The sequence below is a fragment of the Natrix helvetica genome (genome assembly GCF_964273705.1).
Source record: "Natrix helvetica genome assembly, chromosome: 1".
Lineage (NCBI taxonomy): Eukaryota > Metazoa > Chordata > Lepidosauria > Squamata > Natricidae > Natrix > Natrix helvetica.
Genome location: NC_138548.1, coordinates 74,203,190 through 74,229,533, shown reverse-complemented (window position 1 = coordinate 74,229,533; position 26,344 = coordinate 74,203,190). Strand labels below are relative to the sequence as shown.

At 41.0% G+C, this 26,344-nt stretch overlaps 1 protein-coding gene across 8 annotated transcripts in view; it reads right to left on the bottom strand.

Annotated features, from left to right (window-relative positions):
• Positions 1–26,344, bottom strand: part of DPF3 (double PHD fingers 3) — a 262,300-nt gene that overhangs the window by 36,471 nt on the left and 199,485 nt on the right. For all 8 annotated transcript variants that reach the window (XR_014174206.1, XR_014174207.1, XR_014174208.1 and 5 more), the window contains exon 8: positions 2,599–2,727. Coding sequence is in view for 5 of the 8 variants with exons in the window: in XM_081939667.1 (XP_081795793.1) it covers positions 2,599–2,727 (129 nt within the window). In the remaining 3 variants the exon portion in view is untranslated. The remainder of the gene's footprint in view (positions 1–2,598; positions 2,728–26,344) is intronic.

The window sequence follows — 26,344 nt, the reverse complement described above, 5'->3', positions numbered from 1 at the left end:
TACCATATTCCTTTCATTGGCTGCCAGCATATGGTTACTATACTCTCCCTAACACTCTCCCTAACAAAATCCTCAGAATGATGTCATATCAAGGATGTCTATAGCAAGGGATTAAAAAAAGTATATTTTTTTACAGCAGCCACTAATTTCTGCCTTTTTTAAATATCCACTGCAATTTTGCCTTTTGCATGTGTGTGTGTGTGTGTGTGTGTATGTATATATGTGTATATATATGTATGTATGTGTATATGTATGTGTGTGTGTGTATACACACACATATACATACTGTATACATATACATACATATATATATATACACACACCTACATACACATCTTTCTATTCTATTAGATAGTAGATGGTACTGTGGGACAACCATCTATATCAGTAAATACTACACACACACACACACACACATGTATCTATCTATCTATCTATCTATCTATCTATCTATCTATCTATCTATCTATCTATCTATCATCTATCTATCTATCTATCTATCTATCTATCTATATTGTATTAATCATATGACTGACATTTGAGGGATGATTTATTACACTAACATCCTAGTTTGGGGCTTTCCATTTGCATCTGCTTGGCTATTATTGTGTGCTAGAGTGTTAGATTAGATGGATCTTTACCCAGAACCAGGATGTCTCTTCGCCAGGTTTTTATGCAGGCATGTCACAAATTGAGGAATTGTAGCTCCTGCAATACCATTCTGTAAATATATGCATAGATAAAATTGGTGGTTGGGTAGGCAAAGTCTCAAATTTGCAAGTTTTTGTCCTTATATTTCTATGTCTGATAAGCAGCCTGCTTTTATTTACCAATAGTTCTTTCAGATGAGGGAAATCCCACAATACTCAAGGACAGGCCTACTGTTCAAGGTCTAGGAGAACAAAGTAACATTGTTCAAGTAGGGCTTTACATAATTGATCATGTTTAAATGATGCTAATTGGAACAACTGATGTTTGGGCTTTTTTTCTCCACTCCAGGATTAATTTGACATTTTCTGTCTCCAATATTGTTGTGTTTTGTCCGTTTTTCCACCTGGGTTATGTGTAGATGGCCCGATAGAAATCGGTAATTTGCTGAGAGTTTAATTAATTGCAGCAGGGTATAAATGCTGTTAAATAAGCAGATGAATAATATTGCAACCAAAATCCTGAAATCAGTGTAGCTAGAGAAATGTATGATGTGATTTATTCTGGTGGAGAACAAGAAACATGTATATAAGGTCAGGGATAAAAGCTAAAGGTAAAAGTTTCCCCTGTCCAGTCATATTAGAGGCCATGGAACACATAGAAATCCCTTTCTTGCATTTTGTGACTGAAAAATGCATTATGTAGCATGTTAGAGTTATAGGTCCATATATGCATGTGTGACACATATGCACTGTTTGCTTATCTAGGATAAGTTTATCTAGCTTTAATTTTATTAAATTTATTATGGTCACTCATCCCAAAAGACTGGATGACTAAAGCTGCATTAATTTTATGAAGATGATTCTTTAAAGTGCTACACAATTCTTTGTTGTCCCTTTAATAAGCATGAAGCTCCAGAAAAATAAAAAAGCATTCTGTTGTTATCAATACATATTTAGTGAAGCAAGGGAAATTAATGAAGGATTTCTGATAATTTTTTTCAAAAAAAGTTTTGGCATTGTTTTAACAATAGACTCAAGTTAACAATTTTTAGAAACAACAAACTGAATTTTATATTGTGTATATGCAGTGCATACACTTGTGATATTATCCCCATCCATATACATATTTAAGACAAAAAATAGTTCCTATCATAAATAACATCTCTGGAAGCTTAAGAAATAAAATAGGAAATAAAAACCTTGTCACAGAAGGGCTACATGTATACTTTAAAAATGGGTTTTAAATTTAAGTCTTAAAGTAGTTTTTTAAAAATGATTTTTAAAACATATATGGTACATCATAGTCAATGCTTTTACAAACTTTCTTTGTTAAAATAATATTCAACTTACTCATAAATTAATAAGTTGGGATAAATTCTAATAAATAAAAATATCCAAACACAACTTCTAAGAAATAAAAAATTCTTAAGATGGAGCAAGTAATTTTTATAAAGCACACGCTTATAAATACATACACAAGCATATATATTAAATGGAGAAATAAAAACTCCCTAAAAGTTACATTCTAAAAAATAATATCAGTCAGTTGTCTTCAACCTTACCCCATAATCTGAGGTGTGCTTGTTTGTGTGCATGTATGAGAAAGAGAAAGACAAAGAGAGGCAGAGACAGAAAGAATGACCCATTGTATGGGTCATAATCCAGGCTGTAGAAAATTTGAGTGGCACATTGTTGAATACCAAATGTAACATGTGAAGAGAAAAACTCTCCTTTAATCTTGTCTTCATCTAAATGACAACAAATGTCTTTCTACAAGACTTTCTACTTTTCTGTTCATCCATTACTTTTAAAATATGCTTTCAATCGTATATTGTAAAACATAATCCACTCAACAATCCCTTAATCTTATCTCTATAAACATCAAGATATGAAAAGAGTGTTTTTGTTGCTTAATGCTCACAGATAGCTGCAATAACATATCACCTACCAGAACGCCCACAGTCCGAACATGAAACAAGCTCTTCTGGTCGTCCACTTTTTTTATTCATATTAGATCCTCCAAGGCAGAAATCACAGTAGTTATTGGAAATGATGGCCCCATCTGGTCCTTTTTGGGCTGTAGGTAGAAGTATATTATTTTAAATTGGGAGAAATTCTATGTGTATCTTTTATTCTTATTAACTTAGTTGTATTTGGACACCGCATTTATGAACTGAAAAATTGAACTGGTCAAAGCCAACGGATCAAAGTTGGGCTTTGATCCTTTGGCTCTCTAAAAGAAATTAAAGCAGTTGGATCCCAGTTAGGTTTTAAAATGCAATACAACTCAAAAGCAGTAATAAATGTGACAAAAACTATTGTTAAACAATAGTGAGCCATAATGTGTTTTATCCTGGGTTTAGTATGCTATATGAACTCATTTTCCATGGCTTATGACCACCATTTCTTTCTTGTGTTGGGTTCTAAGCTAGAAAAAATAAATAAATTTCATTATTTAGCATGAAAGTTTACCACACTTGAATCCAAAACCACCTGTTTTTCCCAAAAGCCTTGAATACAGCATTACTTCAAAAGATGTAATTTTTAATGTGACTGAGGAAGAAAATTATTAAATATCTACAGAATACATACAAATGGAATACATAACATCACATTAATGTTATTAAATGTCATTAAATATTATTTAATAATATGTTAAATTGCAACAAATGTCATCTTTGTCCTGGACTAATTCACTTCTTTTTCCTAAATCCATTCCATGGCCCTGAAAAGATCGGCATGGTTCTCAGCCTGCAAGCAATTGTAACTCTTACTTTAGTATTATTATATGAATGAAGAGTGACCTAAGTTCAACTAGCTTAGAAGGAATCCAATCCAATTTCTTTTTGGTCAGAAGTTAGGAATAGTAAACAGCCATCATTCTTTCCACACCAGTATGGCCCTGTATCTTCATTGCAACATCTAGGAGGGAGATGGAACGCATAGCAGCTTGATCCTCATTCTTTGCCACTATCACAAGTTTTCTGACCTTCAACTATGTTGGATGCTATGGAGCCAAAGATTATTGGCTCTGGTAAACTGTATCACATCGTTATTTTCATATATATTTTCAAAAATAAGGAACAAACTAATCTATAAACCGGTAGCTCCTATGAATTGCTACTCAAAAATCAACCGTGGTTGTTTGTTTTATTCTTTTAATTTAAAAAGAAGCTTTGGACCACCATCCTCACTTTTTTAAAATGAGGCCTTCTAGAAATGTTCAGAATGAAAGGCAAGAGTTTCTGCTAAATCCTCGTGCCTACGACCACGGGTGTCAATCAAGCAACGTGCGAGTGCTTATTGGTTCCGACACAGTTGCAGTTTGGTGGGAGCATAGCAGACTTCCTATTGGTTACTGATCTGACAACTCGCATATAAAAGAGCTGTCAGGCTACAAGTGTTCGTTCATTGTTCAGTTCGCGTTAATAAAGGTTCTTGCATCCATTCCGTCTCCGTGCCTTTCCCCCAGAGCATAGGCTTTAACACTGGCGACGAAGGTGGGATCCTGAGAGGAAATCAATTGATTTCTCAAAGTAATAGCCACTGACAATGTTCCTCACAATGACGGCAATACCTCCCTTCGCCGCATTCATGCCAGAGAGGGAATCTTGGGAAGCGTTCATTCAGCCCTTTGAATGCTTCCTTATTGCCCATGATTTTACTGAGATATCCACAGAGAGGAAGAGAGGATATTTCCTAAGTTTATGTGGGCTGGAGATGTTCTCTATGGCCCGAGCTTTGGCAGCTCCAGCATTAGTTCATGGTGGTCTTCACCTTGGGATATCCTGCTGGCCAAGTTAAAGGGACATTATGCACCGGCTCCATCCTGTTTCACCTGGCGGTTTGCTTTCCGCCAATGCATACAAAAGGAGACAGAAACTGTAGACCAGTTTATGGTGTTGCTCAGACAAGCCGCTATCTATTGTGAGTTTCCAGACCTGGATGAAGCTTTATTGGAACAATTGGTCTGTGGAAGCAAAGATTTGCAGCTCCAACGCCGACTGTTAGCTAGATCTGAGCTGACGCTGGCTATGGCCCTTGATGAAGCATGAGCGGCTGAACAATCCGCGGCAGAAATAAAGTAGTATCAAGCTGCCCACAACCAAACCTCAGCAAATACTCTTGTGAACCAACAAGCAGCTGAAGAAGGGGACGAGCAGTGGGCAGCTGACAAAGTGAGCCGCCTGAAATTAACTGCGTCCAACCGCTGGAAGCAGCCCACGAAATAATCTCAGGCCAGCTGTCTGAGTTGTGGTGGGAATCATATGCAGTCCACTTGCTGGTTCAAGTCAGCCACTTGTCGGGGATGTGGCAAAACTGGACATCTCACATATGTTTGCCACGCTACTCTTCCGACTATAGACAATAGTCAACCTGCAAATTGACCATCTGAGAGACGCCCATTCTGAACCAGAGATGACTGCCATGCCATCGACTGTGATGATGATGTCGCAGAAACCATCAACACCGCATCCACGGGGAAACGTAGCTGCCAGAAGATATATATTACTGTACTCCTTGAGGGAGCTCCATGTAAAATGGAGATTGACACGGGGTCAGCTAAATCCATTATAGCCTGGGGCACCCTCAAGAGGCTACTGCCCAATTTTTCAAAAGGCAAATTGACCCATAGCAGCTGCATTTTAAAAGATTACCAAAACAATCCTATTCCTATAGTGGGCAGGGGGAGTTTTAAAATTGAGCATGGCCAATTAAAAGGCTACCTACCCTTGATAGTAGTAGATGGCCTTTTAGCCACTTTATTAGGGCTAGAGTGGTTTGGGGCTTTGGGGCTTTCTATTTCAGGGATTCACACAACTGAGATTGCTGCTGACTTCAATGACCTGACCAAGGAGTTCGAAGATGTTTTTAGCAATACCTTGGGTAAATATACTGAGTCCCCAATCTCTTTAAATTTGACCCAAATGTCTCACCTATCCAGTTAAAGGCTAGGCGGGGTTCCCTTTGCACTGCAAGATAAGGTAGATGCTGAATTAGATAAACTGATTCAGCAGGGAGTCCTTGAGCCTGTAGATTACACTAAGTGGGAAACCCCTATAGTGATTCCAATCAAATCAGATGGCTCCATTAGGATCTGTGCTGATTTTAAATCTACCATAAATAAGGCCCTTCAAGCACACTCCTACCCAGTTCCAGTGGTGCAACATCTGCTGCACTCACTGGGGCGTGGTCATATTTTTGCTAAGCTTGACTTAGCTCAAGCATATCAGCAATTACCTATCGCCGACGCAATGGCTGATGCTCAGACGATCGTCACCCATTGTGGAGAATTTTGCTGCCGCAGGCTCCAGTTTGGGGTCTGCATGGCTCCCGGCATATTTCAAAGCATTATGGAGTGCCTGCTCCATGGCTTATCAGGGTTTCTGCCCTATTTTGACAATGTGCTGATTGCAGCTCAGAATTGTGGGGAATTACTAACTAAACTTAGGTCAGTCTTCCTCCCTTTCCGGAAAGCGGGGCTTAAATTAAAGAAAACTAAGTGCCATATGGGTGTGGAGTCGGTTGACTTCCTCAGGTTTCATATTGACGCCCAAGGCATCCACCCGACTCCATCTAAGGTTGAAGCCATTAAGAAGGCTCCAGCTCCAACCAACAGGATGGCATTACAAACCTTCTTAGGCCTTTAATTTTTTAATGTTATGTTTTTACTCCATAAGGCTTCCGTTGTGGAACCTTTTGCATCAGCTCCTTGACACTTCCGCAATCTGGAGATGGGGCAGCTACGAAGCGCATGCATTCACGGTTGTCAAATCTCTCCTGACGTCATCCACTGTGCTCATACAGTACAGCAAGTCCCTACCTCTCATTCTGACTACCGAAGCTTCACCTTATGGGATGGGGGCCATTCTAAGCCACGGCTGCCCAAATGGTGGCAAAGCCCCTGTGGCTTACTTTTCCCACTCCTTGTCCAAGGCTGAAAGGAATTACAGCCAATTGGACAAGGAGGCATTGGCGGCCGTGGCTGGAATCAAGAGATTCCATCACTATCTTTACAGCCGTTCTTTCGTACTACAGACTGATCACAAACCTCTACTTGGCATACTATCAGGAGACCGACCAGCTCCTGCCATATTGCCCCCGTGCATGTCGCGGTGGACTGAATTCCTAGCTGCATATTGTTACCGCTTGGAATACAGGCCAGGAAGTCATAGGGTCACGCGGATGTCCTGAGCCGCTGCCCTTTGTCTGTGGAGGCTCTGGCACCCACAGTCCTCATGATTTTTTTAAAAAAATGTTTTTTCTTTTTTGTTCTATATATACAATTATAGGTATATATTCACAAGATTATTATTCTTTTTTTTTAACATTCATGGTTCTTATACATTTGTCATTCCATTTATAGAATTATACTATTCCATTTGGGTTGTTTCATTTACCATCCCTCGCCTGTTTTGACACCACCTCCTTCTCCCTTTCTTTTCTCCATCCCTCCCTTCTCTACTTTCTAACTTCCTCCTTTCCCTTTCTTCTCCCCTTACCTCTCCCCTCCTCCTCTCTTCCTCTTCCCCTTCCTACTCTCTTTCCTTCTCTCTTTCTCTCCTTCTCCCTTCCATCTTCCTCTCCTCCTCTCTATCTTCCTTCCCTCCTCTTCCTCTCATCTCCTCTCCTCTCTTCCTTTCTCTCCCTCCCTCCCTTCTCTACTTTCTTCTTTCCTCTTCTCCTTTCCCTTCCTTCTAATCTTACCTCTCCCCTACTTCTCTCTACCTCTTCCCCTTCCTACCCTCTCTCCTTCTCTCCCTCTCCTTTCCATCTTCTTCTCCTCACCTCTCTCTTCCTTCCCTCCTTTTCCTCTCATTTCCTCTCCTCCTCTCTATTGCTGCAGTCTCTTCCAGCTCTTAATTTATATTTTCTTGGGGTGGTATTTCCGCGAACCCAAAAATCATTGAATATCTTTTCTTGTTCCTTTTCCTTCTCTCTCTCTCTCTCTTTTTTAAAAAGAATATTTTTCTTTTTTGGACAGGCATAGACAGACAGCACATAACACATAGAACCTTCTTCAATCACGTACGGCATGTCGTTTGGTTTCAAAGTTTTTGTCAGGCCTGCAGCAGTTCCTTTAAGAATCTTTGGCCTGCCACACTCTCTCATCTAGCTTCATCTTTAGTATGCATATTCATTAAGGGGGGGAATAGCAATGGGTAGAATGTGTTGTTTTCAAAATAAAAAATCATTTCTAGAAGCTCAAGGTTATTCTTTGTCTCCGCACCTGACAGGAACCAGCGGGGTGGAGATGACAGCATGGAAGAAGAAGATTGGACCATGTGATGGATTACTGGGTGTATGGACAAGATCATGAACTTTCACTGGGTGGGAATCCTAGGTAACTTCCAGAGTTGGGATTCCACAGTATGATGCCAACATGTCTGTCTTATTAAATTGGAACTTTAAGGGTAGTTTTGCCTTGGACTCTGATTTAATTCTGCATGATATTTGGAACGCTGACATTATCCCAATTCTCCCTTTAAAATTACTTTTATAGGGGTACTGAATCCCAGTTCTGACCCAACCTTGGGCAGTACGAAATTTCAGTGAATATGGAGAAAGAAAAGAATGCAGCAGAGAAGGCCAAAGATAACGGATCACTTGTATTTTTCGATACTATCTATGCGCCTTCTAAAGAAATAGTTGAAGCTGCAGAAGCTAAAGAAAAGGAATTCCGGCTGGGAACCTGGTGAAAGGAACCAACCCCAAGATTTCCCTTGCAGATCCCAAACTGAAAGAAGCTTGTGCCGTAGGTGGGGTTCCAGAATGTCTCCAAGATTGGTACACCACTGCAATCATACTGGACCACGAGATTAACACCTATCCAAAGCCTGGGACCGGAACCCCTGCTCTCTCTCCCTGATTGAGGACTTGGAATTGCCTCTCTCTGCCACCGATATAACCGGGCACTCTAGAAACGACCACATTCTCTCCCAAGTACTAGACTGGGTACACAGGGGCTGGCCTAGGGGAGAGGCAGCAGAGCAGTTCCTGCCATACTTCTATAGGCGGCTGGAACTTTCAGAACTCAAGGGCTGCCTATTATGGGGGAACAGAGTAGTGGTTCCCCCACCTCTGCACACACACATTTTGCATCGTCTCCACGGAGGTCACCCAGGCATAGCTAGGATGAAGGCCACGCAGCTATGTCTGGTGGCCCAAATTGGATGCTGAGATAGCAAAATGGGTGGTGGAATGTCTTCCCTGCCAACTGTTCCATCCTACTCCCCTGGCAGCTCCAACCAGGACCTGGGAGTTGCCCCAGGGACCATGGGCATGCATACATATAGACTTTGCAGGCCCGGTTCAGGGGCATACTTTTCTGATTGTGGTAGATGACTTCTCAAGGTGGGTGGAAATCTCCCCCATGCATGCTACCACATCAGAGACCACCATTAAAGAACTGCAGCACCTCTTCACCATCCATACCCTACTGGACACTTTACTGTCTGATAATGGCCCTCAACTAACATCCACTGCTTTCCAATCATTCCTTTCTAGTTTAGGAATTAGGCACACCCTGGTAGCTCCCTATACCCGTCCAGCAATGGATGGGCCAGACGGGCAGTCAGATCAGCTAAGGAAGCCCTGGAGCACATGGGGCTGGGCCACTGGGGACAGAAAGTCAATCAGTATTTATTGGCCCAACATACAACATCCTGCCCATTATCTGGAAAAAGTCTGGCCGAACTTCTAATAGGGCGATGCCTTCGCACCATACTGGACCGCCTACACCCTACCTATCATGCGGCCTCCCCACCAGAGCCACTGGAGCAAACCCAAATCTTTGAGCTAGGGGATAGGGTGTTTGCAAGGAATTGCATAGCAACCCCTAAGTGGGTCTCTGGACAAATTATTCAAGTAACTGGACCATTTCTTATAGGCTCCAATTAGAGGACAGATGCCAGTGGTGGTGCTATGTGGATCAGCTGCGTTGCCGCAACATGCAAACCCATCTACCAATTAGGCACATTGCTCCTAGCTGGGCACCAGTTCCAAACCAGCCTATCTCCACCACCTGCCAGCCAGACTGCAATGCAGCTGAGACCTACCCTCCTTCTAAACCCTCCTCGTTCTTGTTGGAAAACGTACCTGATGATTCCAGTCGTCTGGCGAGGGCGGAGTCTCCAGGAGGTCTAGACAAACATATGCCATCAGAAGAGGAGGAGTCGGAACAACCTCCTTCCCCGGCAGCCAAACAAGAACTGAGTCACTTGGGGAGGAGCCACCGGAAGCCCGCCTACCTAAAAGACTACGTCTGCACAATTCGGGGGAAAGGAGTGCTAAGTCCTCGCGCCTACGACCACGCGTGTCAATCAAGCAAGGCGCGAGTGCTTATTGGTTCCGATGCAGCTGCAGTCTGGCAGGAGCGTAGCAGGCTTCCTATTTGTTGCTGATCTGACAACTCGCATCTAAAAGAGCTGCCAGGCTACAAGTGTTCATTCATGGTTCAGTTCGTGTTAATAAAGGTTGTTGCTGAAGAGGTGTGAGGAAAGATAACAGTTGCATCCATTCCGTCTCCGTGCCTTTCCCTCAGAGCATCGGCTTTAGCAGTTTCTTTTTTGGTTTGCCTTCTTCCTTCCCTTTCTGTTATCATCTTCATTACCAACACAACACCACTATCACCACCACCACCATTTTAGCCATTTTCTATCTACTGCAAGATGAAGGCCTCTTCTGCATGTTTCCAACCAACACAGTCCTGGGCTTTCTTTTGCCAATCCTTGCTGATGTATTGCAATCTTGTTTTTGGTCTCTTTCATGAACACTTTTTATCAAGTGGGATCCCTTCTATGACTGCCTTGCCCCACCTGCCATCAGTTCTTCTTCCTGTGTGACCAGCCCATTTCCATTTCTATTCATTTACTCTCTTGGTGGTATCGTATACTTTTGTCTCTTTTCTAATCCATTCTGTTTCCATGCCAGACAATAAATGTCAAACTGACTCTGGGCTGTGCTAATTCCTGAAGATGTCCTCTGTTAGATTCGCTATAGCATTCTCCACCTTTACCTTTACTTTAAAATAGATTTTCTTAAGGGTGGGTTTTGGGGTGGAGTAGGGCTACAGGAACACACACGCACACACATCCTCTAGCATTGAGCATCATAACTCTCTTTTGAATTTAATGCTCTGGGTAGCATTTCACCAGAAAACCAGAAAAACTCCTATCAATGACATGAAGAAACTATACACTAGAACTTGCAAAATAAAGGCAGGGAAGCATTTTACACTCTAATGGCATCCGCAATGTGAAATCTGTTATCTGCTTCTGGTGCGACTCGTCTACCTGCCAGCGGAGCCTTTTCTGTTGGCACGAAGACCAAACGGCACACAACACAATGGGTAATAGAGTTGGGGTGTTTTCTTTGCAAAAAGGAAAACAAAAAGCTTTTGTTTGATGGCTTAAGCTGTGCAGAAACGCGGTTTTGAACGGTTCCAATGTGTGGGCAGGATTTGGCTTCCCCATTTTCATATCTTTCCAGCCTTCATCCCTCGGAGGGACGGCTGACATACAATCTGAACCTACAGGGTAAATGGCATTGAGTTTCCCCTCGTGTGCCTTTTCCCCCCCTACTGCTGACAGAGCTCATCTCTCCGCAGGCTGACATGTTTCCATGACAACCAAAATTCCAGGCTTTGGCTGCCTCTGATCTTGCCACCTGTTATTACTCCATTTCTCAAGTGTAAAGAACTGATTTGTGACCTTTCCCCCCCCTCCTCCTCCCTCTTCCCCCCCCTCTCTTTTCAAAAGGCATAGATGGGTTTGAGAAATTAAAACTACCACCATCGCCACATCAAATAAACAGGAAGAGGAGAACAACACTGGCAGCTGAGAGCAGGCACGTTCCTGGAAGCGCCATGTGCATAGAGAAGAAGCGATTGAATCCCTGTTGGAGAGGAGTCCACTTCCGGCTGGCTTTCTCCCAATGTTTAATGAGAAATGAAGAAAGTCATTGGGGTGGGATTCAAAGGGAATGGCTCACTGCACAGACTGCACATTGTTTTGCCCAGGACAGAGGTGGGGACGGAAGCAAAATACAGCAGGCAGCATAAATCTCCCAGAGTGCTAAAGGACAAGCCAGATGGAGCTTACGTTAAAAAAAAACAAGTTCAAACATTTCCTCTTTATTCAAAAGGATTTTTGTACTGTCCTCTGCTTCCACTGTTGCATTTCTCTACTCCTGTTTCTTAGCCTTTTTGATAGCCTGACTTTGTAGGTGATAGGAAAATGCTAATATCACTACCTCCTCATCCAAGATGGCTTATCAGTGCTCTAAGGCCAGGTATCTGTCTGTCACTACCGAGGAAAACCTTTCTCTGCCCTGCTGATGCAGGAAAAAAAATACTTTCCATTTATGGAACAAATTGGAAACTACACCACTAGGGTATTGTGGGGGGGAAGGGGATACACAGTAACATGAATTGCAATTTGAACTGCAGGGAGAAGATAGTACTTGCAATGTTCCTTTCTTTCTAAAGAGAAAAAAAAAGAATTCTATGCAAGTAAAAAAAAAAAACCTAGAATATCAGGGGAAATATTCCAGATCAACTCACCATTTTGTTCAAAAGTTATTCAATGATTTGCATTTGTTTCTAAACAAGGGCTTCAAACCACATGGCACTGCAAATGTAGCACCTGTTTGTAACTCTTTGAAGCAGTTGTGTCATCATTATGCGACACTGAGAAAACATGAAGCTGGTTAGACAGTTGCTAAATTTTATTTATTTGTTTATTTACTCATCTCACTTATATGCTACCTAATTAACTAGGGACCTATGGCATTTTACAAGAAAAATCAGCAATGGATAATTTAATTTGCAACCCCTTGAGCATTCCCCCAAGCGTCTTTCTGGAACCAGGTCTAAACCTTTATACAGCCCGAAGTTCTTCTGTTTACAGTGAATTTTAGTACATGTCTCATCAGTGCTGCCAATAGGTCAGCAGGGCTCAACCCTAGTAGAAGCATTGAATGTAATCTTCAGAACCTGACCCATAGCCTGAATTTTAAATATGACAGAAGAGGGAATTTACTAAGAATATATAAACTGTATTTATTTAATTTGTTTAACGTGGACTACATTTAAATGTAATTAAATGTAGTTTTTGTCCTGGCCCTGCCTTCCTTTGGAATATTATTAAAGGCAGGAATGCTTGTCAGCTCTGTGCTGGATAATTATTTAAGAATATTAAGTACAATTTATAAAGAGAACATTTTTAAAACTAAAATAATAAATGAGCTCCTGCAATGAAATGCATGTCTTGCCAGCCAGCCATCTGTATAATACCAAAGAAAACAAAGAAGGAAACAGTGCAGGAAGCTGTGAGGTACACAATCTCAGTCTTTTAAAGCTCTGGCCACCCCCATTCAAATATTGATCTTAGGCCTCTTTGCCACTAACTTGAGCACTTATTATTTTCTAGCTAGTATACTAGTTGTGGATAATTGGAGTAGCAGTCTAACTTGTCTGGATAGTACTAAGTTGAGAAATATTGCAGCAGACAATTTAGTCTGAACAGCAGACTAAATTAACATAACAATCTAAATCTCAAAATTGTTCTACAGGTTCTATTGCAAAATCTCATCCTGTTCTGATAGCATTAGGAACATTTGGTTTAAAAAAAGTATTAAAATGGTATGAGTTGATAGTTTCATATGTCATTAAGAGCCACTTTAATCTAGTGGTTTAAGCACCAGGCTAGAAATCAAGAGATGGTGAGTTCTAATCCCATTTTAAAGCTTGAAAGCTAGGTGGGTGACTTTGGTCTGTCACTCTCTCTCAGCCCAAGATGACAGTTCAAGGGACAAGGCTGATGGAGGAAGAGGAGGAGGAGGAGGAGGAGGAGGAGGAGGAGGAGGAGGAGGAGGAGGAGGAGGAGGAGGAGGAGGAGGAGGAGGAGGAGGAGGAGGAGGAGGAGGAGGAGGAGGAGGAGGAGGAGGAGGAGGAGGAGGAGGAGGAGGAGGAGACGACTAGTTGTTCCTGATAACAACAGAAAAATTTGTGAGGGGAAAGAAAAAGAAGAGAGCCAAACAGTGCAACAAATCAGGAAAAGAAAAGACCTGTGGTGGGTTCAAAAATAGGGCAGCTCTACAATTCCAGGTGCATGAACTGAAAAAGATTATGTTCCACCTGTAGACAAAATATTAGTATCTATTCTACCATATCAAAACTCTGTTATCTCATTCTTCTGTCTGTGCTTAAAATGCACTTTGAATCATTGGGAGGAAAGAGGTAGAAGATATTTGAAAAGGAGAAGATTTCAGAAGAGTGCATTCTTCTACTATGACCCAATAATATGGTAAGGATTATGAATTAAGGATTGCCAAAAATGCAAATGACTTGGAAATAATGAAAGTCAGGGAGCATAGTGACTATTAAGAAGACTAAACTAATGATAATAGATATGGTTGCTAGCTTGAAATTATTATAGTAATGGGTAGCTTCTGCCCTTTAGGGTTGACTATAAGCAATAAAGAAACCAACAGTCAAGAAATATGCCACAGACATATTGGCTATACTTGGTAGAATAACCATTAAGGACTTTTGTAAAGGCTGTGAGAATAACCTTGGGAGACAAAAGACAACAATTAGGCAAAAGATATCTCAGCCCATAGAAGGAATGGAAGCAGGAGGGGGGGGGGGTTCTCAGAAGGGACTTTCCCTAGGTCTCTTAAAGGCAAGGGAGGGGAGAAATTCTTTCAGGCTGGCAAGATTGATGCCAACCCTTTGAGGTAGACTAGACAAGAAACCAAAACCACAAATACTAATACTACCTTAATTGTAAGATTGCAATAACAGAATCTTGTCCATTGAACAATTGGGCGGAAGGGTTGCTTATGTTCTCAAGTATCCTTATGAAAGACATTAATGCCAATGTGGAAAGCAGCTGTGTGGTCTGAACTATTTGTGTGATTAAAATATGCATATGGACTGTAATTTTGCAACTATCCCACAAAAATGGTTTTCATATATAATGTAGACAATGGGAATCAGACATTAAAATATCTAATTTCTGATTTGGTTGTAAATCAATATTTATATTAAACTTTACACCTTTAGAAGGATGCACCTTTGCAGATGAAGGATCAATATTTGTATACAGAAACTGAAATTAAGGCAAGGTTTTACAGTGCAACTAAGCACATTCATTAAAACTACAAGAGTGCTCTATGCTTATGCAATTGTTTGGAATTTGAAAAGGATGTGCATAAGTAATGGTTGGAGTCTATAATACCTCACCTTCTATCTTCTAGAAGGAATTTGAACTTGGGCAAGAGGATTGTATTATTTCTGTTCACAAACATGCGCCAATAAAGAGACAATTGTATTTAATGATTGTTGTAATTATTAGGAAACACCATGCATTAGAATATCTAGCACAGGGGTGTAAAACTGGTGGCCTGCGGGCTGGATGTATCACATGCCGGCCAGCCCCCCCCCCCAGCTCCGCAAATGGGAAAAACGTCATGAAACGTCACAGGAGGGCAACGTGACTGTTAGATATTAACATATATCGTAGCAAGTCTCCTCTCTGGTCCGCTGCTACGGCGGGAAACAGGTATCGCTCTGATTGGTCGAGAGGCGTACCCGATTCCTATAAAAGGGGAACCCTCCGGCCACAGAGCAAGCTGGATCACTACTACTACTAATAAGAGCTGTTAAGTCACTTCGTGTCCGCAGTCTGTTCTCTCGTTGCCCGGATCTAACATTGGCGACGAAGGATGGGATCGAGAGACAGATAGGACGAAGAACGCTACTTCAAAATCTCCGGATTTGATCCAGCCCAGGAATTCGGCAGAAATTCCGGCAGCCATCTCAGAACACCGCAGCGCGGCAAATTCAAACGAGAGAAAATGGCGATGCACACTCCTCCAACTCCATTCGACCCAATCGCTGATCATTGGGAATCATACATGCTCAGGTTCGAGTGTTTTCTCGAAGCAAACGAATACACAGGAATACCGGACTCTCGAAAGAAAAATATATTCCTGAGCTACTGCGGCCGAGAAGTTTTCGAAACGGCCAGGGACCTCTCTGAACCAACCCCCATTCAGGCGGTATCATGGACGGCGTTGCAACAGACGCTGCAAACCCATTACGCGCCAAAACCTTCCTGCCACGTTTGTCGCCAAGGATTCAACACGAGGAACCAGAAGGCGGGAGAATCTATCAACCAGTACGTTGCAGCTCTACGAAAGGCAGCCACACATTGTGGATTCAGAGACCTGGACGAGCAAATTCTGGATCGACTCATATGCGGGTTGAGAGACATTTCCCTACAGAAACGGCTGTTGGCCAAAACCAATTTAAGCCTGCAGATTGCACTCGACGAGGCTAGAGCTTCAGAATCAGCGGAAAGATCAGCGGAAACAATACAACGTGGGTTCAACACAAGCCAGCCAGCGCCAAGACACACCAGAGTACACTACGAGGACACAAATCCAGACTTCAAAGATCCCGAGTTCGAGGAAAGTCACCTGATGCGAAGCAGCCACGTGAGGCCTGGGGGGAGATCCGGATTCCGTTTGCCACCCTGCGCAAGCTGCGGAGGAAACCACCCCCGGTCTACCTGTCGGTTCAGGAACGTTGTGTGTTCACATTGCGACAAACTTGGGCACATCGCACGAGTGTGCCGGAGCGAAGTCCCTGCCTCACGGCAGCCGCCTACGTACCACCAACAGAAGCCCAACCCAGGGGCTTGGCGAAATCAAAAAGGGCGCCCAGAGAGAAATCCACAAGTGTTTACCCAGAGAGAAAATCCCCAAAGAGCTGAGCAAACGTATTCCCAGAGAGATTACACACCAAGAGCTGAGAGAGCGTTCTATCAAGACACTCAACGAGAGTATTTTCAGGATACAGATGCTGAGATAGAGTTGACCCAGAGAGAGGAGTTGCGAACGTATCTCACAACAATAAGTCAGGTCCGCACCAAGCGGCCTAAAAAGCTGAAAGTCACAGTCCTCTTGGAGGGCTCACCTTGCGAGCTGGAAGTTGACACAGGATCGTTCCTGATGATCATTTCATGGGCATCCATGAAACAGGCTATCCCTAGCCTCAAAAAGAGCCAACTACGCGCTCCAGACATCCTGCTACGAGACTACCAGGGGAACCGAGTCCCCATCATGGGTCAAGGCACGTTCCAGATCCGTTTCAAGGACATCGTAGCCCAGCTGCCCGTGACCATCGCCAGCGCACCGTTACAAAACCTCCTAGGACTGGATTGGTTCGAATCCTTGGGGCTAGAAGTCACCGGAATCAACGCCGTGGAGAACAGTAGCGCTGAGCAGATTTTTAAGGAGTTCGAGGATGTGTTCAGCCCCGGTCTTGGTAAGTATGTGGGTAAACCAATCTCATTCAATTTAGACCCCAAAGTGGCGCCAATCCGACTTAAACCGAGACGAGTGCCTTTTGCACTCCGCCCAAAAATAGATAAGGAGATAGATAAGTTAGTGGAGCAAGGAATCCTTGAGCCGGTGGATCACGCGCGCTGGGAAACTCCCATTGTGACCCCAGTCAAGCCAGACGGATCAGTCCACATCTGCGCGGACTATAAATGCACAATTAATGTCGCGCTACAACAAAGCGCATATCCTGTGCCAGTAGTACAACACCTATTGCATTCGTTGGGGCCAGGAAAGATATTTGCTAAGTTAGACATGGCACAAGCTTACCAGCAGTTGCCCGTGGATAGCGCCACAGCGGAGGCCCAAACTATAGTGACGCATAGAGGAGCATTCAAATGCAACCGGCTACAATTCGGTGTGAGTATTGCTCCAGGGCTGTTCCAGAGCGTCATGGAGCGGCTTTTGCAAGGGATACCGGGAGTCGTCCCCTATTTCAACGACATCTTGGTGTCCGCTGCAAACGAGGAGCAACTATTAAAAAGAGTCAGAACTGTTTTGGCCAGAATCAGAGAAAAGGGCCTCCGCCTAAAAAAGGAGAAATGCCAAATTAACGTGTCTGCAGTCTGTTCTCTCGTTGCCCGGATCTAACAGTGACATCATGAGTTTGACACCCATGGTGTGGGAAATAAGATATTCACTCAAAAACCATCTCCCAGACTCACTGATCTAGCTCTATATAGCAATGCATAAAGACACATATTTTATGCAATTTCTGCAAGCACATTGCTAGTCTGTACATTTCCTCAGACACACACAAACACACTCACACACACACACACACACACACACACACACACACACACATACAGTATGTCTGGGTCTCTTTATGTATTTGTGTGTGAGAGAGAGTGTATGTGTGCATGTATGTAAACATATGCACAAACCAGTGGTGGGTTCCGGATCCCGTTCCAACTGGTACGATTGGAACGAGCCCGGCAGTGTCCACATGGATGTGCGCAGTGCGCTTACCGCTTCCGCGAGCCTCTGCAATGCTCCAGCTGCTCAACGGAGCATTGCACAGATGCTGTATGTGCCATGCACGTGCGCAGCGAAGACTTAAAAGACCAGTAAGGAGCTTGGGCGGGCGGTGGGCCCTCTAGAGCACCGTACCGGAACGGTATCCGGTGCTCCGGGCAGGCTCTGGTACGCCCGTACCGGGGCGTACCACCTGCAACCCACCACTGCAACCCACCACTGGCACAAACATATATTATATTACATTTCCTTACCTTACCTTATATTCCCTTACATTTCATTACATACAGTACTTTCTCCCTCATATTTGTCATTGTCATGCTGAGAACCTCCTTAAAAAGGAAAGAAAAAAGTACTTTATATTCAAATATACTTCATATTACTAACCAAGGGGGAAAAATACTACTGAGAGGAAAAAAAGAAAAGAAAAGGTAAAAGTTCCCAATGTAACATTCAAAAAACTGCTGCTCAGGGTAAGGACAGTTTTTTTCCATCAGAGAAGTTACTTTTATTTATTTCTCTATCCATAGACTTATGCTTAGATGTACTTTTTAAAAATGTTTCAAAGAAGTTTTGCTTGGGAAATGAGGGGAATAGCTTGGAACCCACTAAAATAATGGCATCATTTTTTCTTAATCTCTGGAAATGATAGATTAAATCAAGTTTCAGCTGCAAGATTTGCCTCAGATGATTTCTCCAGCAGAGTGGCAGTAAACTATAATGTTTGCCCATAGCTTGAAGGTTGAATTAACTCCACAATGTTAAGTAATTATAAAAAATATAGTTTCTGGTCAGCTTTCCAACTCCAGCGTACTGGCGTTAGAGCTTTTCATTTCCTGATTCAAAAGCAAATGGAACACAATGTCTGACCCCCATCTATCCTTCTTTATCTGCACTTCTGCATGATGAACCAGAAGACTTGCTTGCTAGACCAGATAAGAGAAAAGAACAAATGACAAGACTATGAAAGAAACCAGGGAGAAGAACTATAAGTGTCTTGGATTTCAGGTGCAATGCCTGCGATAAAATGAATCAAGCCTGACTTTAGGGAAACCTTTATAGTGAACTTATTTTCTAGGCATTTTCTAGGGAGAATGTATTTACTTTGCTTCATCACTAAGTTTCTCTATGTAAGTTTTCTATCTGACAAATTTGCACATTCAAGTTTTCTGCCTAATGAAATGCAGATGAATATTTGTTGATTCAGAAACATTCACAAACTGTATGTAAAAGGGTAGATCTGCAACCACAAAAGCAAAACATAGCACCAGTGAAGTACTTTTTATGACTATGCAATTGAAGTATTCATTATTGTTATTTTCTATACTTGCATAAAACAATTGTTTTAAATTGTACAAAAAAGATATGATTTCCAGTTTCAAAATATGAAGGTTCTAATGAAACATTGGATTACATTTGTTTATAAATTGTCCAGTTTATGATTTGTGAGTGAATTTCTGGTGCAATTAAATAGAGCAGAGCCCTATTTTTACTATTCCGTACTAGCCAATCACAGAATGGCTGCCTTGGTTATACAAATAGTCCTCATTTAGCAACTGCCTCATACAGCATCACTCAAAGTTATATGGTGATGAAATAGTAAGTCTGTAACAAATCCTTGTACTTAGGACTTTCAGTTATGTAAAGCAAAGGAAAACTGAAGTAAGATCATAAGCACAGTTGCAATTTCACATAGTGATTCCTTTGCTTAACAACTGAGATGCTAATTGTGGTTGCTAAACCAAGACTACCTGCAGTTGCTATGAAAAGAAATTTGCTTTCAAAAATATTTAAGAGACAGTAAAACAAGTACAAGAAATCATGTAATGAATACTGGCGGGGAAAAAATTATATTAATGGGCAAAAATACGTAATAGTGGTCAAAAAGATCTGGCTAGTGTTTTAAAATTAGAAAAGTTTAGCTAGGAACTTAGTCAATTTTCTATAACTAGAGTTTACCATTTGGTCAGAGACTCTGGAAGGCTTTTAAATATATATATATAATAGATTCCACAGCCTGAAACAGTTTGAAAACTTCTGAAATAGGAAGAAGTAGTGGAGGCAAGGAGAAAAGGAAATACGTGTTGGTCTGGGAAAGCAAAACTAAACTTCAATTAGATCGGGTGTCAAGCTCAAGGCCCATAGGCCACAAATGGCCTGCGGGGTGCCTTGATCTGGCCCGTGGGACTGGCCTGGAAATAGCAAAGGACTGGCCTGCAGACTGGCCTCTTCTAGCAAAAATGGGGTACGAGGGGGCCCTTGCAACTGGTTTTGGCTGCCAAAGTGCTGCAGGAGCCTTTCAGGCCCAAAATGGGCTCCCTGGAGTGCTGCAGAAGACTGTCCTTGACTCAGAAGGTTATAAAAGGGAGGAAATGTAAAATACTTTACCTTTCAGGCTTGCAGGATTCTGCTACTATAGCCTTTGTCAATAATTTATAGTTCTAGTCTTCCTATGGAGTCAGTTTCTTGATCTGATCTTTCTCTCATAAGGTGATCAAGTAGATCAAGTAAGTATTAAAAAAATCACAGAAATGTACGCCTCTCTATTTTTATAAAACCATGTGTGTGGAGGTGCAGTCCCGTGTCATGCCCACCATGGCCACACCCAGCATCCACCCACACACCCGACCATTCGAGGTCAAACACCACCCTGATGCGGCCTTCAATGAAAATGAGTTTGACACCCCTGAATTAGACTTTTTGTCTTTTTAAAGTGAATTCTTCCCCCCAAAATACAACGAAGATTGAAAAATGCAAATATTCTCATGGATCCCCTGTTGCTTTATCATACTGACTCACTACAGATCAGACTCAGCTTCAATAATTTTCAGGGTAATTACTTGTGATCCATTCCAAATAGTTTAAAAGATGCAAGAAAAAGGAACAGGACTGGAGATAATAAGAGGAACAAATGCTATTAGCTGTTTAGCTGGCATCAGGCAGAAAATCAATATCTGTTTTTGACAGATTCAGCATCAGCAGGCCTCTTACTACGACAGATATTGCCTCAAGGTGATGCTTGATTAGAAGAAATGGAAGAACACGAGGGGAAAGGAATATGTAAGAAAGCCAGTGCAGAAATAAGATGTCTGTTACCTTCTCACCCTGATTATATTTCAATGTGGTTTTGTTTGCGTTCATTTAATTGGTTTGCTTAATTTCCTTTCCATGCAGCGTGGGGAATAAACAGTGGATTACTATTTACAGTATTTCTGCCCTTTCTATATGTTTCAGAAAGCTGAAGATTAGAATATGAATTTATACTCTCTGCAAAAGAAGAAGAGAGATTTCACAAAATCCAGACTTATGACATTGTAGGTTTGTCACACCTGATTCACAAATGCTCCCAGAAGTAGATTGATCTGGCATTCTCTGCCTCATCCCTTGGCACAAAAGAACCAGTTAACAATTGTGTATTAGATATATGAACAGCACATTCACTTTGAAGATAGATGACAGCATAAATGAAATCTTGCCATGTGAAAAAAAGTGAGTGAGTGAATTGAACTCCAAGTTGTAAACATTATCCAAACAGAAGCAGAACACTCTCTCTCTCTCTCTCTCTCTCTCTCTCTCTCTCTCTCTCTCTCTCTCTCTCTCTCTCTCTCTCTCCCTCCCTCCCTCTCCCTCTCTCCCTCCCTCCCTCCCTCCCTCCCTCCCTCCCTCCCTCCCTTCCTTCCTTCCTTCCTTCCTTCCTTCCTTCCTTCCTTCCTTCCTTCCTCCCTCTCCCCAGGGTCAGATGAGTGCATCTGTCAGATCTAATTGATTGTATACAGCATAAAATGGAGATGCTGATTATGGGACTTCCAGTAAGGAATTATGACAGGCTGATGTTTCCAAAGAAACTAGGAGACACAATGGCTAAGAATGCTAACTGGTAGATGGGTGTTCACTGCAGCCCCCTGCAGCCTTGGATCAAAAGAAGATCATGAGATAACTCTTGTGCGCTCTGAATAGTAGGTCTACAGGTAAACTACAGAAATGGAAGTTTTTGCTGTCAGCTCAGGAGTTAAAGTGCAGGGAGTCCCAGAATTCCATGTATGCTTACAATTGCAGTGTAGCTTACACAAACATCAACCCTTGTTAGTCTAATTTCTTAACCACGTTTGGAAATAATTAATTTACAGATATGGAGAGATCTCCTTTGCTGCATAGATAAAATTCTTTTATCTTAAAACTTTTTTCAAGATTACAAAGTGAAAAGAGATTCTAAGGATTTAAAGACTTAAGAAAATTTTGTAGAAAGTTTAACAGAGGTTTAAGAAAGTTTTAAAATGGATAAAAGGAACAGTTATTTTCCTATTTTTTATTATGTTTATTTTTGAGGAAAGTGCTTTGGCATAAACTTGAACTTATCTACTTCAAGAAATCAGACCTTTGTGAGAACACTTTTTGTTTATCATTAACATATGCATTTAACTTCAGAAGTTATTTGAAGAAAGAGATAGAAACTTATGAAAAAGAATGATTTGTAAAGATAAAAAGGGACTTGAAATAAATAATTTAAAAATTGGATAGTTCTATAAACCAAATATATGGAGAGGTAAAACAAATAAATGATTAAGTGGTTTTAGAGAGTAAAACAGAAGTGCTTGATAAAGACCTGGAAACCTTTTTAGATAATTTGGCTTTATTGGCTTTATTTAGTTGTCTATTCGAGAAGCTTATGATGAAAATATTAGACAAAAGTTTAAGTCTTCCCAATTTTGGGGGATTGGAAAGAGGAAAATATGAAGTGAGAAACTGATAAAGTTAAAAAAAACAAATTCTAGATTGATAGAACAAGAAAAAGGCCAAGGAATATTCTGGTGTATTTTGTTAGGAAGAAGACGACAAGCAATCAAGTTCTGCAATAACATTTTTCTACAAGTTTGGAAATTAATAAGATATAATTGTTTTGAAAGACATTTCTATCAGAGAAATGAATACACCTTTCAAAACAGTCTGAAATGTACATTAAATTCTAATTTTAAAGAAGTTTTTATAAAATGCTGTATTGTTGATATATGTCACCAGAGAAATTGTCTAAAATGGATAAAGATGGAAATGTGAATAGCAATAGCAATAGCCCTTAGACTTAGATACCACTTCATAGTGCTTTTACAGTCTTCTCTAACAGAGTCAGTATTTTGTCCCCAACAATCTGGGTCTTCATTTTACCAACCTCAGAAGGATGGGAGGCTGAGTCAACCTTGATCCTGGTAAGACTCGAACTGCCAAATTGCAGGCAGCCATTTAATGCAGGACATTAAATGACTACTTATATCATACTCTCCCAGAGAATTTAACCATTTGAGAAGGTACAAAATACAGCTGCAGAAATGCTGCTAGGAATTGTTCTATGTGGACAAGAGCTGGTTGTTGGGCACATGTTACTCAGACTTTATACTAACATCACTAGCAGTCACTCCACTGGTGAAACTGAAGATATTTCTAGTTCCTATTACCACAAAAATTATTTGAGACAATTGCCTTAAAGGGACATCTCCATTAAATGATCAAGAAATGTTTTGTTTTCTCTCCCATCAGTTCACCTTATATTCATGCTAATGAGAAGATTCTTCAGGTCCAGTCTTTAGCGATTTCCTCTTTAATGATTTATAGCATCTTACAGCATCATCCAGCCATTGTTAGCCAAGATAATAGTAATGAGAACACGTTCTATATTGCCTTGACAATGGCTGGGTGCTACTAGATGATGCTATAAATAAATCACAAGTGAGGAAATGGCCGATGTAACAATGCAGCTCTGTCAAATCTAAATTTGACAGCTGCCTACCCTACCAAGGTTTGAGGAACTGGCATTCTTTCCTTGCTTTATTCTGTGTACAAGGAAATCAACTAACTATAGAACAGCAATATTAACACTTACATGTACAGCAATATTACATGTATCGCAGCATACTTTCAATCTAACCAATACAATAGAAATGACTGTGTTTGAAACCCCTCCCTCACTCTCAAGACATCAATAATAGTCTCAAAATAAATGAAGATATCTTTCACATCTATGAGAATGGCACACAAAGAATAAAAAGTAGTAGAAGAAAAACTAACCCATTCAGTTTAAAAAATAGGAAACATCTGCAAAAATTCCATCCATAAAAAGAAAAATTAAAAAAGATAACACACTAAGTTTAATATGGCTTAATCTCGCCGCTTACTCTCTTCTGTCTTCAATTTTAATTTGGCTTTGATTTTTTTGGGGGTAGTCTCTTTTCTAATAATAAAATTTCCTCACCAATTCGACACACTTACTCTTTCCGCTTTCCTTCTGTTCCGGAGCTGTCCCAACTTCAGCAGCTTCAAAGGCTGCATTTCTGTCATCAGAAAAAAGAACTTCTCCTGGATCAATCAGGCACTTTGCAGTGTCCCTGAGATCAGCAGGACGTACTCTTCTCTATCACCATCTCTACAGATGGTTTAGGTCCAAAAGGATCGTCCAGCAGCAGAAATATCAACTGCGATCTTGGAGCTCCAAGATCGCACGTCGTGTCGTCATGACATCAGCTCCTCCCTCTTCTTGTTGCCATCCCCAGCACGCTTCTTGTTGCTGTCCCCAGCACAAGGATTATTTCTTACATTTAGGTTCTCTTTATCTGCCACCATTGGTTGGAGGCCACTATGTTTTAAGAGGTCTATATTTTGTTAGAATTTTTTGTTTCCTTTTGAAAATTGTTTATCTTCAAGCATATGTGTCTGTTTATTTGTTTCCTTTCTACTCCGTTAGGTTAATCATGGAATGCATATTTTGTCAACTTCTTTGAGTACTCTGTTCAGAAGAAACTTTAAAACGTCTAAAATAAAATATACAAAATTATGCAGAAACCACTTAGACTTTCTTGTTTAGGTATTCAAATGCTCTAAGAAGTCTTATCATAGAATAACAGGTGATCTTTTCCAATGTTTCTACTTTCAACCTGTTTTATATGACAGTTTAATAAAGTGAGTAGGGAAGAGCTGTTAGTTTAGCCATTCCATTAGCCTAAAAAAATACCTAAAGTCAGAAATGGGGAGCACCAAGCTTGTATTTAAAGTTTATTTCTAAATAGCCAGTCCCTGTGACTGTTTAAAGAACACACAGATAAATCATACCGTCTCCACTTTTGCTGTGATTGCATCAGTAATAGACACATTTCTTAGTAACCTCAAACCAGGTGCATGATCCAAGTTCTATGGAATTGCAGACAAGAAACAGGAATGTGGGTGGGATACACAACTTCATTTAAGCAAGTTCATTTAAAAGCAATTTGTGACTCTTGTGATGGCAAAGACCTGCCTGAAAATGTTTGGGGAATAGCTATAAAATCAAAGAAAAAGCTGAATATTATTTCCAGTAGTTAGAATAAAGTTATGATCTGTTATATGCCATAAGCCTATAAAGATAAAAGTATTTGCAATATTATTCTCTTCCCTTTCAGATTTTAAAAATTAGGTGCTGGTGGGAGGTGGGGGAGGTGTCGGTAAATGGGTGGGGAGATGAATGGAGAGATAGACAAAGCACTGTAGATACATACAGTGAGGGATATCAAAGTAGGCATCTTGTCAGAACTGGCACAGTTTATGGCTAACAAAATCTTTTTGTCTTTTCACAAAGCTCTTTTCCTCATTTGTCAGGCCCTGACTGTAAATATCTGGTAAAATTACAAGGAAGAATATATGGAGAACAAATTTTCCTTTTTTTTAAAAAAAATGTTTTTTATTTTAAAAAATTAACTACAATAATAAAAGATAATATAAAGAATGAGAATAAATGTGTAATAAATCAAAAAAGGAAAGAAAAATAGAGGAAAAGGGGAAAAACAAGAACAATTTCCCACCCTCTACCCAAGTAGAAACAGTTTCAGTGCCTCTCCACCTCTTCTTTATTAACCTTCTCATTATTGACAGATATAAAATTCTTCACCCCATAAGTCAGTTCTTATCTATAGGAAATTCCAGTTAGCAATGTTTTTCTCCCTCTCAATTCAGGTCTCTGGGACTGGTATTTTTATTTCCTTCTTTATTAAAAGCCTCATCTGGTTTTTTTTATTATTATTATTATTTGTATATCCACTAACAAATGCTAGTTTATGTTGTTGTCTACAATCATGTCAGATAGGTTGTCAACTATCTTCACAGCCAATTTTCTCCAGTTCTCAGCTTGACACATTTTGCGGGGTGGGAGTTAGCTTTGAAATGTCAGACCAGACATCAACAATTTCTTATCTTGTGGGAACCAAGGTCACCTCAACAGGTGCTGGCCAGAGGCTGGAAGAGGTTACCAAGGAGACACCAGAACACCTAACTGGACAATGTGACCTGAC